This window comes from Vigna radiata, chromosome 8 (assembly GCF_000741045.1).
Source record: "Vigna radiata var. radiata cultivar VC1973A chromosome 8, Vradiata_ver6, whole genome shotgun sequence".
Taxonomy (NCBI): Eukaryota; Viridiplantae; Streptophyta; class Magnoliopsida; order Fabales; family Fabaceae; genus Vigna; species Vigna radiata.
The window spans coordinates 703,554-722,093 of NC_028358.1; the positions used below are offsets into that span (position 1 = coordinate 703,554).

At 29.0% G+C, this 18,540-nt stretch overlaps 2 protein-coding genes across 2 annotated transcripts; one reads left to right on the plus strand and one right to left on the minus strand.

Moving 5' to 3' along the window:
* Window positions 1-2,090: 2,090 nt before the first annotated feature.
* On the minus strand, window positions 2,091-5,834 carry LOC106770952 (cyanate hydratase). The gene is made up of 4 exons (XM_014656809.2): window positions 5,500-5,834; window positions 4,045-4,116; window positions 2,868-2,976; window positions 2,091-2,410 (listed from the first exon to the last, which is right to left on the minus strand). Exons 1-4 carry the CDS (start codon window positions 5,766-5,768, stop codon window positions 2,375-2,377), a joined length of 486 nt encoding a protein of 161 aa, XP_014512295.1. The 5' UTR covers window positions 5,769-5,834; the 3' UTR covers window positions 2,091-2,374.
* A 7,680-nt stretch (window positions 5,835-13,514) lies between these two features.
* LOC106769665 (protein NRT1/ PTR FAMILY 5.2) lies at window positions 13,515-17,156 on the plus strand. The gene is made up of 4 exons (XM_014655380.2): window positions 13,515-13,751; window positions 15,159-15,376; window positions 15,489-16,054; window positions 16,144-17,156. The coding sequence occupies exons 1-4, from the start codon at window positions 13,598-13,600 to the stop codon at window positions 17,015-17,017; spliced, it is 1,812 nt and encodes a 603-aa protein (XP_014510866.1). The 5' UTR covers window positions 13,515-13,597; the 3' UTR covers window positions 17,018-17,156.
* The last annotated feature ends 1,384 nt before the right edge of the window (window positions 17,157-18,540 follow it).

Sequence of the window (18,540 nt, forward strand, 5' to 3'; positions counted from 1 at the left end):
TAAGGAGATTGATGTGTGGTGATCTTTCACGGTAGAATAATATGATCAGGCTTATGATGAGAGGCTTATGATGAGAGGCTTATGATGAGTTGAGACAACAATTTATAAAATTCTAAAATCTGGTCATGAGATTCCTACTTCCAGAAGCACAGACTTGTTATCTACGACCTCAGTCCATCCCAATACCATCCTAGCAATGACTTTATCCAATCGAGTCCATACTAGTCCGACCACCTCCATAGCATTGGCAATAACACAATGAAAAAAAATAAATAAGTAGTGTACATGATTATGTAGATTATTAAGATTATTTTAGTTTTATAATTATTTATTTTACAATCTTCTATGTTTGTATTAATCACATTATAAACATGTTTGTGTGCATACTAATGTCATGAATTTGATTGTGTGGCAATTTGTCTTCTTGTTTTTATGTGCAAGGTGCAAGTTTGGTAGGAAATATAGTCATTACACTTGAACCTGTTGTACAATTTATCAACAAAAATTAATCAAAGATAAATCTATCGGTAATGTCTAGTGTTAGTTCACATAATTATAATTATTGATAGATAGTGATCGTCGATAATTACTAACGGATAGTGGTCATTGATAATTATTAACAATAATATCCATCAATAAATATTAGTAACATCGCTTTTATTAATATATTTTTGCATATTAGTAATTCGTCGAAAAATAGTTATTATCGATAGATTTTCATTGTTTTTTACCGTAATCAGTCATCAGTAAATCCAGTTTTTTTTGTAATGTTTTCTATTGGGAGCATAGTTACTTAGAGATACCGCCTCTGTCTCCTAGCTATTTGGTAACGAGCTAAGCAACAACAACATCAATAGCTCATTTTCTAATAATACAATCTTCATGATGAATTGATTCATGACATTCTGAAAACTATGCTCAAGTATTTAGCTACTGAAAAGTCATCCTTGTATTTGGAGTTTACTAGCTTTCAAATAAAGAATGCCTTATTCAAAAAAGTTTTAGATTTAAACAATTCGTCTTCCACAAGTTATGAGCTAGAACCTAACCTTAATGATAAATAAATTGATCTATCCATTGTTAGATGAAATCAATAATTTTTTGGTTTATCTTCTTTCAGTTTTTGTCGAATTTATTTATTGGTTTGACATCCTAATCTTCAATAGGATTACACAAGTTTTGTAATATAACAAATCTTCCATTCAAGATTTCTACATTAAATAATTGGTAGAACCTAATTTAGTCATGATTTGATACCATCACCATCTCTCATCTGCTTATCACGAATTGTAGTTCTTAATCGTAGCTCTGATAGTTGTTAAGAAAATGACACAAATTACTAATAATAAGCAGAAAAAAAAACTAGATTAAATCTTTCGCCAATGATTAATATGGAGCACAAAAACAAAGAAGGAAGAAATTGAAATCGTTACTGATTAAGACGATTTTGATTAAGCGTAATAATAAACTGAACTAAAATCATATTATAATGTTACGATATCAATTATGAAATAAACGTAAGTTGTATTATGTTATGATAATTTTAATTTTATTTATTTCAAAACTGAAATCATCTTCAATTCGTTTTATTGTAAAACTAAAGTTGTTTTAATTAGTTTATAAAAATATAATTAAGCTTACCAAAATCATCTTAAACTGTCACATAAATGATTATGACTTAACACGATTTTAAGTTATCCACAATAAAATCATTTTAATATCACATAAGTTCAGTTAAATCGTTTCAGCCTAACATAATTTATTTATTTCGAAGTTGTATCAACTTGCCCATACAAGTCAAAACTCAAATTTTCTTTAAAAGTTGCAAATGAAATTTTATTCTAAAATTACATCAAAATCATAAAAAAAAAAAATCATTTTGACATTTATAAATACTGTTCTAGAAAGATAAGATTAAGGGTTGGGTTAAGCGTAACCTAAAAACTACTTTATTGTTGTCATGTGGTCGTCATGACATAACTCAGGAAAGTGCTCCATTCGTTCTATAATAGGTTATTTGAATGAGTTAAAATTATATTAACGGACAAAAGGATAAATACTGTCATCTCGTACTTTTAACAAAATTTAAATATAATGTAAGTTATTATTAAATATTACAATTAAAAAAATGATAAAAGTAAGTTTTTTAAAACATATGTAAGTTTTTTAACATACTTCTGCATCTTAACAAGTTTCTGACATTAAAATATATGATCCAAGTGCCATGAAATCTCCAACCACAAACCATACCATAAACTTTTTATTTTTCTCTTCCATTGTCTCTGTTGGCAACACAGAATAGCATTAACCAAATACAACATGTGCAGTCACACATGTCTTGAAGATTTCGCAGTTGGTCCTTCTTTCATCATACTCATTGCCTTGGTCTTGAAACCATGTGCTCAGATTTCTGTTCACATTGGAAAAATGTTTTGAAATACACAAAAACAAGGAATGTTTGAAAATAATTTATTTAATTTCATTAGCATTCACAGCATCAATATCTAACATAACATATTGTTCGTTTTGAATCAAGTTTTTACAAATTTGTTTTTAGTACTATTTCAAAGGATAACAATATTTTGACAAGTTTTAACATCATCTAAGTGTCATTCTGTGATTGGTCCAAAATTATTCTACAATCAATAATAATAATCACAAACACCAACATGGACAAATCACAAAATGATACGTAAATGATGTTAACATGTTGTCAAAGTATCATTATCCTATTCCAAAAGGTTCTCTTATCAAGTCTTGACGAATTTATTTTTTATATCACACAGTTTTTCCATTTTCATTCCTTCTATTGATTATTGTTCTGTGCAACAAAATCTTACAGAAAAAAGGAATAAGAAGCAACTGACCTGCTCCGAATGAGGCAAATATTTACCATCAAATGTCACTACCACACGATCCTTCCCATCCACTCCTTGAATTTTGTCAACTGAGCAGTAGAAATCTATTGCTGACATGCTAAATATGAGATGAACAAAAAATCATGAGAAAGAAAATCTTCATCTTCATATTTTATATTTATCATAGTAATATTTATTCATTCATTATGTCGTTTGATGAGTATACTATCAAAATCAATTTTATCATAAGCGTAATATGTTAACTTGGATGGGCATAAAATGAACAAATTTATCAGAAGCAGAAGAAAACACTGAAACTTTCCGAAAATTAGGATGTCTTTGTGTGTCTTGTCTGAAATCCCCCTACAACTCCATAAATCAACAAATCATTTTATAATATGATACTTCCCTTGGCCCTAGGTTTCTGAACTTTACTGTACAACAGGATTTAAAATGTCATCCATTTATTGAGATTTTAAGACTTAGACTATTGCTACGTAATTTCTTCTTCAGACAAATTTTCCCCCTATTTTGCTGGAGTAGAAGCAAGCAGCAAATATGAGGATTTTTTGAATTTCTAAAATTAAGAAAAACAATTATGTCACATATATTTGTTGATCTTACATACATAATCCTAGAAGTCTACTAGACACCCTGGCCTCCTGAATTCTGAGAACAATTCTCGGGTTTTCAAGTATTAAATCTTCCATTATTGGTGGTTAAAATTGTGGGACCGTGACTGCAAACAGGAAATCATGATCATAGGACTATCTAATGTATCAATCGAAGATTCCCTCTAAGCTTTTATGCAGTTTGCCCAAGTTGCACAACAAAGAAGTCTTGATTTATCACCTAGCATCAGCACATGCTTAGTGCACATAGGTTCATAGCTTAATACAATAAGATGTATATAACCAACTGCAAGATCAGAAAATAAAACCAGGTTTTAACAGCAAGAGTTTATATTTAATGGAGATGGAGAAATTAATTTGGACTGGTACCAAGTATCAAAACCCAAATGTTGATGATCATTTCCTTAAACTAATGTACTTTTTTTTTCTCATCAGTGAGCTTTAAAACAGAATGATCAACAGCATCATCAACTCAAGTAATGTAAAGTAAAACACCAAACAAAAACCACCTTCAGAATTTGGGAGAAATTTATCATTGTGTAATTGAAACTTACATCCCATCACCAAACTCCTCATTGATTATCTCTTTGATGCTCTCCCCAAAATGCATTACAGCTTCATTCAACCTGTGAAATAGAACATCAACATAACAGTTGGGCACCTTGAAACAAAGACCAGAAAAACGAGACAGAGAAGAACCAGAGATAAACTCCCAAACTGAATTATTCACTATTGGCTATAGAAGACAATGTTTACAAAGGAAAAAACTTCCTTTCACACAGAGTATTATTCCCTGTCACCAAAGTCAAAGATTTCAATACCAAAAAGAAGACCCCTAACACCTCACAAAGGTAAACTATTTATAGACTTTCTGAGAAAGTTTCTCCCCAAAACAACTAACTACATAACCCCTTTTATTTCTAAATTCCCTTCTATAATACACATTTCTCCCTCTCTCAATAATTCCCTTCCTAACAATAACCCAACAAATTAAGTATATAAAGAAGGCTGTTGATATAATACACTATACATGTTCCCAGCATTAGAATCCCCAAAACACATTACAAAAGAACTACTATGTACATTCATGTCAATCACAAGATAAAATTACGTTTGCATCTCTCACTGACAAAGTCACATCTAAATAATAATTCATAATGCCCTGTTAACAGTACCAACTCCTACAACCATTTGGCAATTTCACCAAAGACAAGACAACATATGCACGTTTACTTCACAACAGCTTGATCATCAACACAGACACTTAAGAGAAGAGAGCCAAAACTTACAATTTTCCATCGAAGAGTAATTTTTTACTGTCTTCACACTGGCTGCATTCATATAAGTTAAACCGTAGCTTGCACTTCTAACACCCCATCACCAGTATAAAAGATTTTTCCACTGTCATCCAATAAATTATGTTTTGACACACTATTTAACAACTAACCACTTGACATGATTGAGTGAATGTTAAAACAAACTTTAATTAATCATTTAGTTCGTCAAATTTCGTAATCATGCGATGCTGATCCACAAGTTCTAATTGCACTACTTGGGTGTCCTTCAAGTCTTACCCAATCAATGTCCACCATCCTAATTTCATCCAACATTTAAATATTTGGTAGAACCCAATTGATGCAATTTGAATATGAAGAAACAAAATTGCATAATGGTGATAACCTCCCACTTAACATGCAATTAAGCCTAAATATTATACTCCCAACAACTCATTTCACCATACACAACAGATACACTTTTCCACTACAAATTCAAGTAAAATTCCCAAATTTTACACAAACAATAACTACACAGCTCTAGTAATCACATAATGAGAAATGGGGTGGGAGAGGAGGAGGCACCTATAGACAGTGGGTCTTGGATTGAGTCATGATTATACTCCAAATAACCCATTTCACCTCACACAACAGATACACTTTTCCACCACAATTTCAAGTAAAAATCCAACCTTTTTCCACAGAAAATAGCCCCATAGAAATAACAAACAATACCTATAAACAGTGGGGTCTTGGATAAGATTGGGATCATAAGATCTCAAAGGGGGTCTCATCATCTCCCGCACAAGGTATTCAGTCAGGTCGGGCAGCGCCCTCCGCAGAAGAGGGGCAGTGTCGGGTTTGAGCTGAGCCTGCCTCCGGAGAAGCTGAGCAACATAGACATTGGTGAGCCCTGTCTCCTTCGCTAATTGATTGTATGACTTCCCACTCTCACGCTTCACAGCTTGCAGACTTGCCACTGTGCTTTCTTTGTTCTGCTCCATCTCACACCGCAAATACAGACACACACTGATCTTTGGATTGAGCTACATGGTCGTCTAATCATGTTATATATGCCAAGTAGTTCATTTTTATTGTAGGCGTAAATTATTTGTTTTTCCAAAGGCAAGTCACCACTTTGCGATTTAATTTTTGAAAGAACTTTTTTGTAGTGTCAATTATAGATATGCTTCCGGCGTAATGATTAATTGATCTGTGTTTTTTTTTTAAGAAACATGATATTATTGTTTATTCAATAACAAATAGATGTATTATTATTTTTTTTATATCAAATATTTTAAAAAATTATAATTATATATATTTAAAATTAGAATACCAAATAAAATTTTCTGATAATCAAAATATTTATCAAGTTTGTAAATATTAATAAAACAAAGTTCATGAATTTAAAAAATAATTATAAAAAATTATAAAAAAAATGCTTAATACCTACTTAAAAAAATTATAAAAAATCATTGTTCAAAGTGATCTACCTTTTCTAAAAAGTTGGAAGCAGTATAAATCGAATCAAGTTAATCATTTTTTGTTATGGCCGGTACACGTGTCCTATGGATAAAACATAGTGAGGTGTCCACTTGTTATGATTGTGTGACAGTGTGAGATTAAATGACGTGTTCAGCGGGGAATTTGACTGGAGAGTGGCAAAGATGCTCGTTGGGAAGGCGGTTGATGGGAATGTGTCGTGGCCGCCAGCGTACGGATTTCATTAAACGATACACTAGTTAAAAGAGTATTTGCTTCATTAGTTTCTTGTGCACTAATTGGTGTCACAACCTCATTGTGGGGTGGATTAGATGTCATACTAACATTTTCTGTTTCATAATTTATTTACTAAAGTCTTCTCTTGTACTTCATTCTTCTTTTCATAAGTATGACTTATGGTTGGACCTGATTCATACTATTAACAAGCCATGTAAGCAACATTGATCTTATTACCATGACCATTTTGCATAGTATTTCTTCTAAAATGTTGTCCTTATACGAAAAATCAAAATGTTTCACGGGAAGGCTGGATGCTTCTTTCACAAAATCTTTTGTGTGCATCCTCACTAACCTGAAAGGTGTGCCTATTTCCATATTCTAGATTCTACTTTTACTTTGATCTAATATTTTCCTTGGCTTGCCATCATAATTTTGTAAATTGCATGAGTTCTTCATCTCAGGTCCATCTTCCACCACATTACTTTCCCTCATAGCCTTAGAAGGATCATTACCCATGGGAACACATAAACTATCAGTAAGTAAAATTGTCTCATTCCAAAATGTCTCTCTAGGTGAAAATGATGAGCTTCCACGTACTGACTTTAGAGTCTTCTTAACCCTAGCTTTAACAATCAAAGACCCCAGTTGACTGATTTTCGCTAGAGGGTTGGGCATTTTTTTATTCGTGATGAACTCGTGATTAGGGTTTTTAATTTGGAGTTTCCTATCTTGTGATTAGTGTTCATTTGGAATTTGATTTTCACGGGTTCTCGGTGGCTATGAATGAGGCTCGATTTGGGTTTCTTTAAGTCTCTGCGGTTTCTTACAAGTTTCGAAGGAGGAGATTGGTGGAGGAGCTCGCCTGTTTGTTTCTGAGTTTTTTCGAAAGTCTAGCGGAGAAGATGATGGTGGATTTTTGGTTTCGTTGAAGTGGCACATGGAGGAGGAAAATGTTATATAGTTGTTAGAAGAAGCTGGTTGTGGCTCTAACGTTTCTGGAGGTGGAAGATGAAGCTGATTTGACAAGCAGTTTGTTTTTTTAAAATTCAAAATTGACAAGTTATATTGCCTCAACGTGCCACATCTGAGAAAAGGAGGACAAGTCATTAAGTTTTGGTCAAGGAGGCACCAGTACCGTTAAAATTTTGACGTTGTAATAAAAATGGATAACTTGACCAAATTTTTCACAAGTTGGGACCGTTTCAAACTTTTTAAAAAAAGTAGGATAACTTTAGGACCAAAAGAGATATTAAACATAAAAATAACAAGTATACAAATTTAAGAATATTTTAAATGCTTTTTACTTTATTTTTTTTAATTTCAATTAATTTTTTTTATATACTAATAAAAGTTATAATACATTAATTGAATGAAATAAAAAAAATAAATATTGAATTAATAATAATTAAAAATTATGTAGATTTTTCATCATTTGAGCTTCAATTTATGTTAGATAATGATAAACAAAATTTATGTAAATAATATTAAATTATTATATTATAGTAAATAAAATATCTGAATACAATTACAGTGATAAAATTACACTTGTGAAATGAACTATAAAATAAAACAAAATTATATAAAAAAATCATCAAAATACTATTCTACAAACAAATATAAATATTAAAAATAAGACATTTGAAAAACAGTTTGATATATTATTTAATCAAATCATATAAAAGAAAACAAATATATAACGAAGAACTTATGAAAAATATGTTAAAAATCTAAATTTGATTTTCCATATATCAAACTATACATAAATTGTTGATAAATAATGATGTTTTTTTTTTAATAAAACAAAAGTTCTTCATATAAAAAAGAAGGAAAATGATATTTTAACACCATTTTTTAACACTATTTTGACACTGCACACGTGTCAAAATGTGATTAAACGATTTCAAATTAAAAAAGTTGAGACAGGGGTATGTTTGGAAGAAAAAAACCAAAGTTTGTTTTTTTAATTTAAAATTGTTCAACCACATTTTGACACGTGTACAGTATCAAAATGATGTCAAAAAATGGTGTTAAAATTTTATTTTCCAAAAAAGAATCAAATATAATATATACGTTTTTTACACCACCTTCTGAATGAAAGGTTTATCGAAATAATATTTTTATGTGAAAAAATATTAAAAAGGAGCATAAATATTAAAATTTAAGAAATAAAACTACTATTTAAATATAATCGTATAAAGGTTGTGATAAGAGAAAACCTATCTTAGATATGTGGATGAATGTAAAACAAACCAAACAATTACAACAGAGAGGAAAGTGTATAGCCAAAGAAAAATAAGAAGTTATATAAAACTAAAAACTAAAATTATTATATATATATATATATATATATATATATATATATATATATATTATTTAGATTACCTAATAAATTATAAGTAATTTAATAATTTTTATAGTGTAGAAAAACTTTTTTATATTAGTTAAAAGATTTTTTATACTAGTTTTGGAACTCAGGAATATAAAAAGTACTGATTTTTTATTAATTTCAGAATCGATATAGAAAGTGTCACTTTTTAACAATATCTTTGTTTTTCTTCCATCAAAGTTGAGATTGTAGGTTCACAAAACCAACCAAATCCAACCATTTTTTGCTACTCACTTCCTTCTTTAATAAAGGCTTAAACTTTTGCAACTTGACTTTTGGATCGAACCCTTGAACAAGTGAACCATTTCAGGGATAGTGAAACAACGATTGGTAAAATCGATCTAATTGACCGACCAGGTAATCGAAGCAATAGAAGAGACCAATTCCTCATTCAAGCAAAAATGCTTAGAACTCAATTCCAATACAAAAAATTTGTGAAAAGCAATTATGCGAGATGATGAAGAAGAAAGAAGTAAGAGCGAAAAAGGAAAAATGAGAATGAGGATTGAAAATTTAAGAATTCTCTATTTACATATAAGAAAAAAATAAGAAATTACTTTCAATACTAGTTATAATTAGAATTAATAAAGAAAATGTTTTTATTTATTAAAAGAATATCATCAAATATATTGATTATAATTAGAATTGATATAGAATTTTTTACTTATTTATTAAAAAATGTCATGTTTTAATTACAGTCGTATAAAAAATATTATTTTATTTATAATTATTTCATCGCTCCACTTTTTATACTTTATGAATTATAATCGATGTAAATAGTCGTTATAAAAAAAATTTACACTATTATTTAAATGAGATGAAATGAGTATTAGGAGGTGTATGAGAAGAAATACTGGGTGAGTATTTAGAAATTAATACATTACTTATACTCATACTCACTCAAAACGAAAATTTCCTATCAAAATGGACACGTGTTTAAACAATACTTACGATAATAGATTTATCTATCATCCTAATTATATCTTAATAACAAAATAATCTAAAAATATATATGTTTTAGAACTACAATACACATAAAAATAACACTCATAAAACATAATCGTGTAAGTAAATACGAAAAAGTTATTATTAAAAAGGATAGAGTTTCTAATAAGGATGTCTATTTTATATCTTACCATTTAATAAGGATGATAGAACACAACAAAAATTTATTTGTCGAAGAGAAACTAAACTAGGTTGTTTGTCAAAGTTAGAACACAACAAAAAACGGAAAGAGAAAAGAAGAAAAACTAATATAGCTTTAGTTTATCTATCACAGTGTTGATTTTCATATTGAAACTGCGAATGCTTTTATATCTCAAAAAAAAAAATTATGAAATTTTATTCATATTTTACAATTTTTAAAAAATATATACATTATGTGAATTTCAATTTATATAAACAAGATATCAAATCATTTTGAAAAAAATGCTATCCAACCCAAACACAAAAAAATGGAAATTTTGTAAAAAGTCAGAGAGACAACCTTGGACTTCTTTCTTATTCAATTAGGATGTCTATATTCAACCAGAAATTAAGACATACTGACTTTTTTTTCTGCTCTTCAACGGCACCACCCAAAGTTGGTTAACAAATAAATACAGAACTATAGTTAGCAATAAAGAGCAACCAAAATCTTATATATTTTTTTATTTTCAGAACTTGCTATTAATTCTTATATAGTAAAAAAATCATTGTTTCTATAAGATATCATTTGATTATAACTTTGTTACGTTGATCAAATTCAAAGTCACGAGTTTTAGAGATTTGATATATCAAGAAATTTTAGTGTATGTGTGTGTTTAAATACAAAATAAATATATGTTATGTATGTTGGTATGTGTATTAATAATAATGAAAGATGTAAATTATGGATGTGATATGATATGTGATTCCTTTTGCAGTTTAAAAATCTAATATCTTGTCCATAATGTAACAATTTATAATGCACATTCGAAGTGTTGTTGAAGATTTTTGCTACTTATAAATAATGTATTAATATAAAGTATATTGTTGAGAATTTTATTTGTAAATTAGTTCATGTATTTGTAAACTTCTACTTAGATATAAAAACAAATAATGTTAAAGGTTGTAATAGTAGAGTTACACAATATTTTTTTTATATATTTTATATATGTTGTAAATACTCTAGTGGAAACTTTATATTTCAATGAGACATAATGTATCTTATATACATATATATCTATATATCTATGTATATTTATATTTCAACTAGTAATATTAATCAAGTTATTACAATATATATATATATTGCATAATAGTATAAAAAATTGAAAATATTAGTAAAAATTAATTAGTATTTTAAATGTCTTCAAAATAAAATGTCAAACTCTTTAAAAATTACAAGATAAATAAGTCAAACTCAAAATTTTTCTTGGACAAAAGTTGGTCCCAGAAACCTATCAAAGTCTAAAAATATTAATGGTAATAATCACATCCAACTCTCTAATCTTTCACATTTGCCATAAGTGAGAGATTGTAATGAAGTATTGATGAAGAATAGACATGGAACTGCATTTCGTACTCTCAACCAGCTGTTGCCTCCAAAAGTCAAAAGAACTTTTTGCATTCACTTAATCCTATTGGTCTCAAAAGGCACCATTCGGCCCGACTTGTTTTAAACACACACAAAATGCATTCTTCATCTTCATTTTATAACTTGATTTTATAAGATTGAGTTAAATTTAAAGTTCACTTTTAACATGATATGAGAGTCATAGTTAAAATTTATTTTAATGATATTTGTTATTTATTGAACATATCCTCTATTGAACCACCTGTGTGTACTCAGATTCAAAATTGATTTTATTAAAAAAAAATTTTTAACTTAACCTGGTTTAAATTTATAGTAGATTAAATTGGTTTAAGAATTATAATCCATTTTATCAGCACTAGTTAATTTATTGAATTAAATGAACTTTTGTGTGAGTAGTTTGTAGTTTGATTTAATTAATTAACCTTAATTAGTAGACCTAATCATTTTTAAAAAATCATTACAAGCCTTCAAAATCATACAAATTAAAAGGTTTAGTTATACGTTCAAATGTAGTAGTTGCGCGATTTAAACGTGTTCGGCTGCAGTTTTCGGCTATCACAAACATGTAATTTAGGGTATTATTGTCATAGACAAAAGTCCGTAAATATTACTTAAATAAAATTACTTTTAGTTAAAGAATAATAAGATAGATTGTTTTTATTATTATCATCAAAGTTGAGACTTTTGTACGTTATTTTTTATGCTGGTTAAAGAATCAACGTAGATTAAAAAAATTTAAAATTTTATAATTCAATCAAAGAATCAAAATTGCTCACCAGAAAGGTTAGAAAATAATTGAGATAAAAATTTGGTTTTTTAAAAGATTTTGTCTAGTTTTTATTTACTTTTTTTACTACATAATTGGAAAATCAAGTATATGTCATCTTAAATAATGAATTTTTGGCTTAACTTAATTTTATAAGATTGATTATTGATTTGTAAGTTAATATTTATTATAATTTTTATTATTATTATTTGAAGTAGGATTTTTAATACACTTCATTCATACCGACTTAGACGTAAAACTAAATGTTTATAAATAATATGATAATAATAATAATAATAAATAACATAATATATTAAACAAATAATAAATTTAACTAATAAAATTGTAATTATGAACAAAGCAAGTGCATATTGACTTAATGTTAATGTTATATTAATCTTAAATACGTGTTGAAGTTGATAAATTATAGTGAAAAAAATATTTTTAAGTCTTAAATAGTTAATTGTATTTTTTAATTGGATAAATTGAAAAAAAAAATCTTAATTTTACATATTAAATTATTCAAGTATAATGAAGAGTTAAAATTTAAATAGTAAATGTTCATCATTAAAAATAATAGTGCAACTATTTATTTTCTTAGACAACATGATCCTAAACAAAATTGTCCCTTTAAATTATAGTTTTTTATTTTAATTTTGATATTTTAAAGAAATAAATAAAATAAAAGTTTGTAAGAATCAAGAATAGCAACTTTGGCTGGGCACATGTAAGCCTTTAATTCGAGAATCAGTAGATCACGTCAACGTGTATTAAAAGTGCCGGAAAATTAGAACCAAACGCGTTACTATTATATTTTGTCTAATCGATAATTATCTTCCAATTTTCTGAGAAAAATAATTAATAATAATTTTAAAAGGTTTAAGGAAATTATTTTACCCTTGTTACTGGCTTATAAATTACTGGTTAAATATTAAACATGAAAAAATGACATACCAAAAAACTAAATATTCGAAACTATAAAAACTGAAAAGTGGTTACGCAGAATTTAATGCAAAAAGACTTAACTCATGCTGACACCATATTAACGCACGTTCTTTAATATTTTTTTAATAATTCATACAAAATATGTGGTTAGAATATTTTTTTTAATAATTCATACGGTTAGAATAATTTTTTTTTTTAATAATTCATACAAAATGTAAGGTTAGAATAAGGAATGACAAAAATATTGTGTTTGTATATATGGATAAAATTTAGCATGAATATATGAATAAGAAATAGTTATGATAAATAAAAAAATATAATAGGAAAATGGCGGCTGAGAGAGAGTGGTGATAAATAATGGGTCCCCATTGGAACAAGAAAATGCATGGAGAAGGTGAGGCAGTCTATAAAGCAGAGCTGAAGGTCTTTTCTTTTCACTGAGATTGCTGTGTTTAATATGGAAGAAGAAGAAGAAGAAGGAAGAAGAAGAAGAATGGTGAATGGTGATGATGATCATGATGAGTACACAGAAGATGGAACTGTCGATCTTAAAGGAAAACCCATTCTCAAATCCAAAACTGGTCGTTGGAAAGCTTGTTCCTTTGTTGTTGGTACATTTTTACTTTCTCCCTTCTCTTCTTCCTACAATCACTTTCTCATTTTACTTAATATCTTAATATCGCAAACAATAACGATACTTTGACAACATTTTAATATCATCAACGTATAATTCTGTAATTGATCTATGATTATGTTATTGATTGCGAATAATTTTAAACCAGTCACAGAATGACTGGTATTACAATGTTATAAAAAAATATTATTATTCTATTATAAATTATATACATTCATCGTTCTACTTTTTTTTCTTTTAAATTCACATTATCTTTTTAAATCAGAATATCATCGTATTAAATTTATCATTTTTTTATATGATATTTAATTTTATCATTTTTCATTTTTACTAATATAAAATTTAGATTCATATTTATTATTTTCATCAATCTCAATTATGATATACTTTCTCTCAATTTCTTTCTATTGTATGGTAATTTACTAATTATTCTTTTATATTCTTTATTTATTTGCTTACTAATTTATTTCTTTTACTTAAACAATTTTTCTTTTTTTTTCACCTTCTTTTATTCACTGTAATCGGTACGTATGTCTCTCTTTACTACAATAGGACACGTAGTTGAGAAGTAGGTTGCGTTTTATATTCTAATTTATGACATTGTGGAAGAGTTTATTGATTGTGGCAGAAGGTAGCTGTAGCTATATAATATATATATATATATATATATATATATATATATATATAATTAATATTGTCTTTTTTAGGGATTCATAGCTGGAAGACTACAATTCATCGTAATAGTCTTATTGACTTTTTAACATAGGCAAATTTACATTATGATAATGGTATTATTACGATTTGACATGTAATATTAAAAATAATTATAAAAAAAATAAAATTTTGTATTTTTTAAAAAAGAAAAGTAAAAAAAAGTAATATTAAATGAACGTAAAAAAATTAAATACTTCAAAAAATCATTTTTTTTATCATTTTGATCAGAAAATTTTCAATAATAATAAGTAAATATGAGAGAAAGGAATATAATAAAAAAAAGAATAAAAAGTTTTTGGTCGTAAAATTAATCTTGTGGTTTTTTTAATATTTTTCATAATTAAAAATATTTACATAGTTGATTGTGGGGTTATTTTTTATTTTATTTTAATAATTATAATAATTATGAGTAATAAAAAATATATTAATACAAGTACCAAAAACAATAATAATAAATACACATTCTTTGTTATACTTTATTTTCAACACATTATTTTACTAATTAAAATTCCTAAGTTTTATTAGTTAAAAATAAGATCAAGAACTAAATACGATAATAAACCTCATGTTTGATGAAACTCGCATAATTTTTGTTTGATAAAAGAACATATCAGAAACCCATTTGGGCAATTGTTATGTGTGAATGATGATGCATTGAATTGGATTGCAGTGTATGAGATATTTGAGAGAATGGCATACTATGGAATATCATCAAACTTGATTCTTTATCTGACAAAGAAGCTTCACCAAGGAACTGTCACATCTTCAAACAATGTCACCAATTGGGTTGGCACCATTTGGATAACTCCCATCTTAGGAGCATATCTTGCTGATGCTCATCTTGGTCGCTATTGGACTTTCATTCTCTCCTCAATCATCTATTTCTTGGTATCACTCATCACAATTTAGAAGCATAAAATCTGAATTTCTTGACATTTTCTTTGAAATGTTCTTTCAATTTGAAAACAAAAATAAATGCATCATGTTTATATGTTGGCAGGGTATGTGTCTACTCACACTATCAGTGTCCCTTCCAAGCCTAAAGCCACCAGAGTGCCATGAATTGGATTTGACAAAATGTGAAAAAGCTTCCACACTGCATCTAGCTGTGTTCTATGGTGCACTCTACACTTTGGCACTGGGAACAGGTGGAACCAAGCCCAACATTTCTACCATTGGTGCTGATCAATTTGATGAATATGACCCCAAAGAGAAGAAGTCCAAACTCTCCTTCTTCAATTGGTGGATGTTCAGCATCTTCATTGGAACCCTCTTTGCAAACTCTGTCTTAGTCTACATACAAGATAATGTCGGCTGGACTCTTGGCTATGCTCTTCCCACTCTTGGACTTGCAATTTCTGTAGTCATTTTTCTGGCAGGCACACCCTTTTACAGACACAAATTACCCACTGGGAGTCCATTCACTAAGATGGCTAAGGTCATGGTGGCTGCTATCAGAAAATGGAATACTCCTATTCCTACTGACACTAAACAACTCTATGAGCTTGATTTGGAAGAGTATGCCAAGAAAGGGAGAGTCAGAATTCATCCAACTCCAACCTTGAGGTCTAACTTCTACCTTAATTTCTCATATACTTCATATTCTTAACTTCTCATCTGGTTTTCTGGCTCTACCTTTATATATATATATGTAGGTTCCTGAACAAGGCTTGTGTGAAGACTGATTCAAGTGCAAGTGGGTGGAAACTAAGCCCTGTTACTCATGTAGAGGAGACTAAACAAATGCTGAGAATGATCCCTATCTGGATAGCCACCTTCATTCCTAGTGCAATGGTTGCACAGATAGGTACCCTTTTTGTGAAGCAGGGTATTACACTTGACAGAGGCATTGGTAGCTTCAATATCCCTCCTGCAAGTTTAAGCACATTTGTGACTCTATCCATGCTTATTTGTGTGGTGCTCTATGACCGTTTCTTTGTGAAAATCATGCAAAGGTTCACCAAGAACCCCAGAGGAATAACCCTTCTGCAAAGGGTTGGAATTGGCCTCATAATCCACATAGTGATCATGGTGATTGCATCTCTAACTGAAAGGTATAGACTTAGAGTGGCCAAGGAACATGGGTTGGTGGCAAATGGAGGAGAAGTTCCTCTCAGCATTTTCATCTTGCTTCCTCAATACATTCTTATGGGAACTGCTGATGCATTTCTAGAAGTTGCAAAAATTGAATTCTTCTATGACCAAGCCCCGGAAAGCATGAAGAGCCTTGGCACTTCCTATTCAATGACTGCATTAGGCATTGGGAATTTCCTAAGCACCTTTATTCTCTCGACAGTTTCACATGTCACCATGAAACATGGCCACCATGGATGGGTTTTGAACAACTTGAATGCTTCTCGTCTTGACTACTACTATGCACTTTTGGCCATACTCAACTTGCTGAACCTCGTGTTCTTCATGGTTGTGGCAAAGTTCTATGTTTACAAAGCTGAAATTTCAGATTCCATTGAAGTGCTTGGAGAAGAGCTCAGAGAAAAGACATCAAACCAAGTGATTCCAAGAGATTGATCAGATGAAAATGGTGGACAGATAACATGGGACGGTTGGGATAATTGGAAACCAGTTTAGCAGAAATCAAGAATATGTCGTATAGCTGATATATTATAATGTCTTTAACGTGTGATGTTTTCGACTTAATTCATGTTCATTATGGAAAGAACAAGGTAGAAGAGAATATGTGAATTTGTTTACTGTAGGCTTAAATAATTTGTGATAATTACTTGTGCAGATTAAGTGTTTTTTTTTTAACAAAATATATATAAGATGCTTCTTTTTTCTAAAAAAAAAAAAAAACTTTACCAGGAACTGGTGAAAGATATATATTTTTTTCCTGCTAATTAGCTGATACCTTTCTCCGATTTATTTATTTAAAATAATCTTTTCTTAATAAACGAATTCGAATTCTACACACTTCTTAAATAAATGATTATTTTAAAAGTTAATTACTTAAAAATTACCTATTTTAAGTTTAGTCCGTAATTTCAATTGTTTGAAAAGTTAATTGGCCTTTCACTTTCACGTAATTATGTCGAAATTAAAAAGTTTGACGTGTTTTACGTCGAATTTTTCAATATACATTACTTTAGCGCCGAATTTTGTCAACATACGATGTTATTTTAACGTTAAATTTTGTTAATATACGACGTTAATCAATTTTTTTAATTAATTATGATTTTTTTTTACAATTCTACAATACTTGAAAAACAGAAAAACAATAATTTTTTGGTATTTTATAAAGTATGAACTGTGAACGGTAATATAGGATCGACAACAAAGAACAATAACAAAGAACAAACAAGTTCAATCAAACAACAATAACAAACAAGTTCAATCAAACAACAACAACAAACTAGTTCAAAAAAAACAACAAACAAGCTCAACAAGTAAGTTCTTCAAAATGAAAACGAAAACGAAAATTAACCTTCAAAAGGTGGGTTCATCATAATAAAGTGTTGCCACCAGTGGAGAAAGTAGAATGCGTCTATGAAGGACAATAACACAAAAATAATCGATGAAAACAGTCAAAAATCATACTAAAGTAGTTAATTAACATGTATTTGTATCAAATGAAAGAAATATTACATGTGATGATCGTCAAACTTTGTTCGAAAAAAGTTTGAGCAGAGAAAAACGCCTCGCACGCTAAGATAAAGTGAATGAATTTTCAATCTCCCACTCAAATTTTTATTGAATTCACTAACCTTTTGACGTCTAACGTTGGGGCATTCAACGTTTTATATCCTTTTACGTCAAATTACAATTCTAAACGATGTTAAATAATTGCATTTATTTTCAAAAATGTCACCGCTCATTTTTAACGTTGGCTATTGAGTGGTTGGACGTTGAACGCGTGACGTTATACGTTGTTTTTACACTAGTGTTGTGTAGATGGATACTTACCACATAATTGGAGTAGCTAAAAAATACCAAGGGCTCTTTTATCTCTTTAGTAATAATACCATTAGTGCTTTTGAATTAAACTCTTTTCATTTTGTTTTTAATAACTCTAGTGATTCTTGTAATTTGTGGCA

What these genes read in the sequence shown, in the direction of transcription:
- LOC106770952 (XM_014656809.2), bottom strand. Translation starts at nt 5,768, where the DNA reads ATGGAGCAGAACAAAGAAAGCACAGTGGCAAGTCTGCAAGCTGTGAAG. An exon ending in CAAGACCCCACTGTTTATAG is followed by an intron (nt 4,117 to 5,499) that starts GTATTGTTTGTT and finishes TCTATTTCACAG; the next exon opens with GTTGAATGAAGCTGTAATGC. An exon ending in GAGGAGTTTGGTGATGGGAT is followed by an intron (nt 2,977 to 4,044) that starts GTAAGTTTCAAT and finishes TCTCATATTTAG; the next exon opens with CATGTCAGCAATAGATTTCT.
- LOC106769665 (XM_014655380.2), top strand. Translation starts at nt 13,598, where the DNA reads ATGGAAGAAGAAGAAGAAGAAGGAAGAAGAAGAAGAATGGTGAATGGT. An exon ending in AGCTTGTTCCTTTGTTGTTG is followed by an intron (nt 13,752 to 15,158) that starts GTACATTTTTAC and finishes ATTGGATTGCAG; the next exon opens with TGTATGAGATATTTGAGAGA. An exon ending in CCTCAATCATCTATTTCTTG is followed by an intron (nt 15,377 to 15,488) that starts GTATCACTCATC and finishes ATATGTTGGCAG; the next exon opens with GGTATGTGTCTACTCACACT.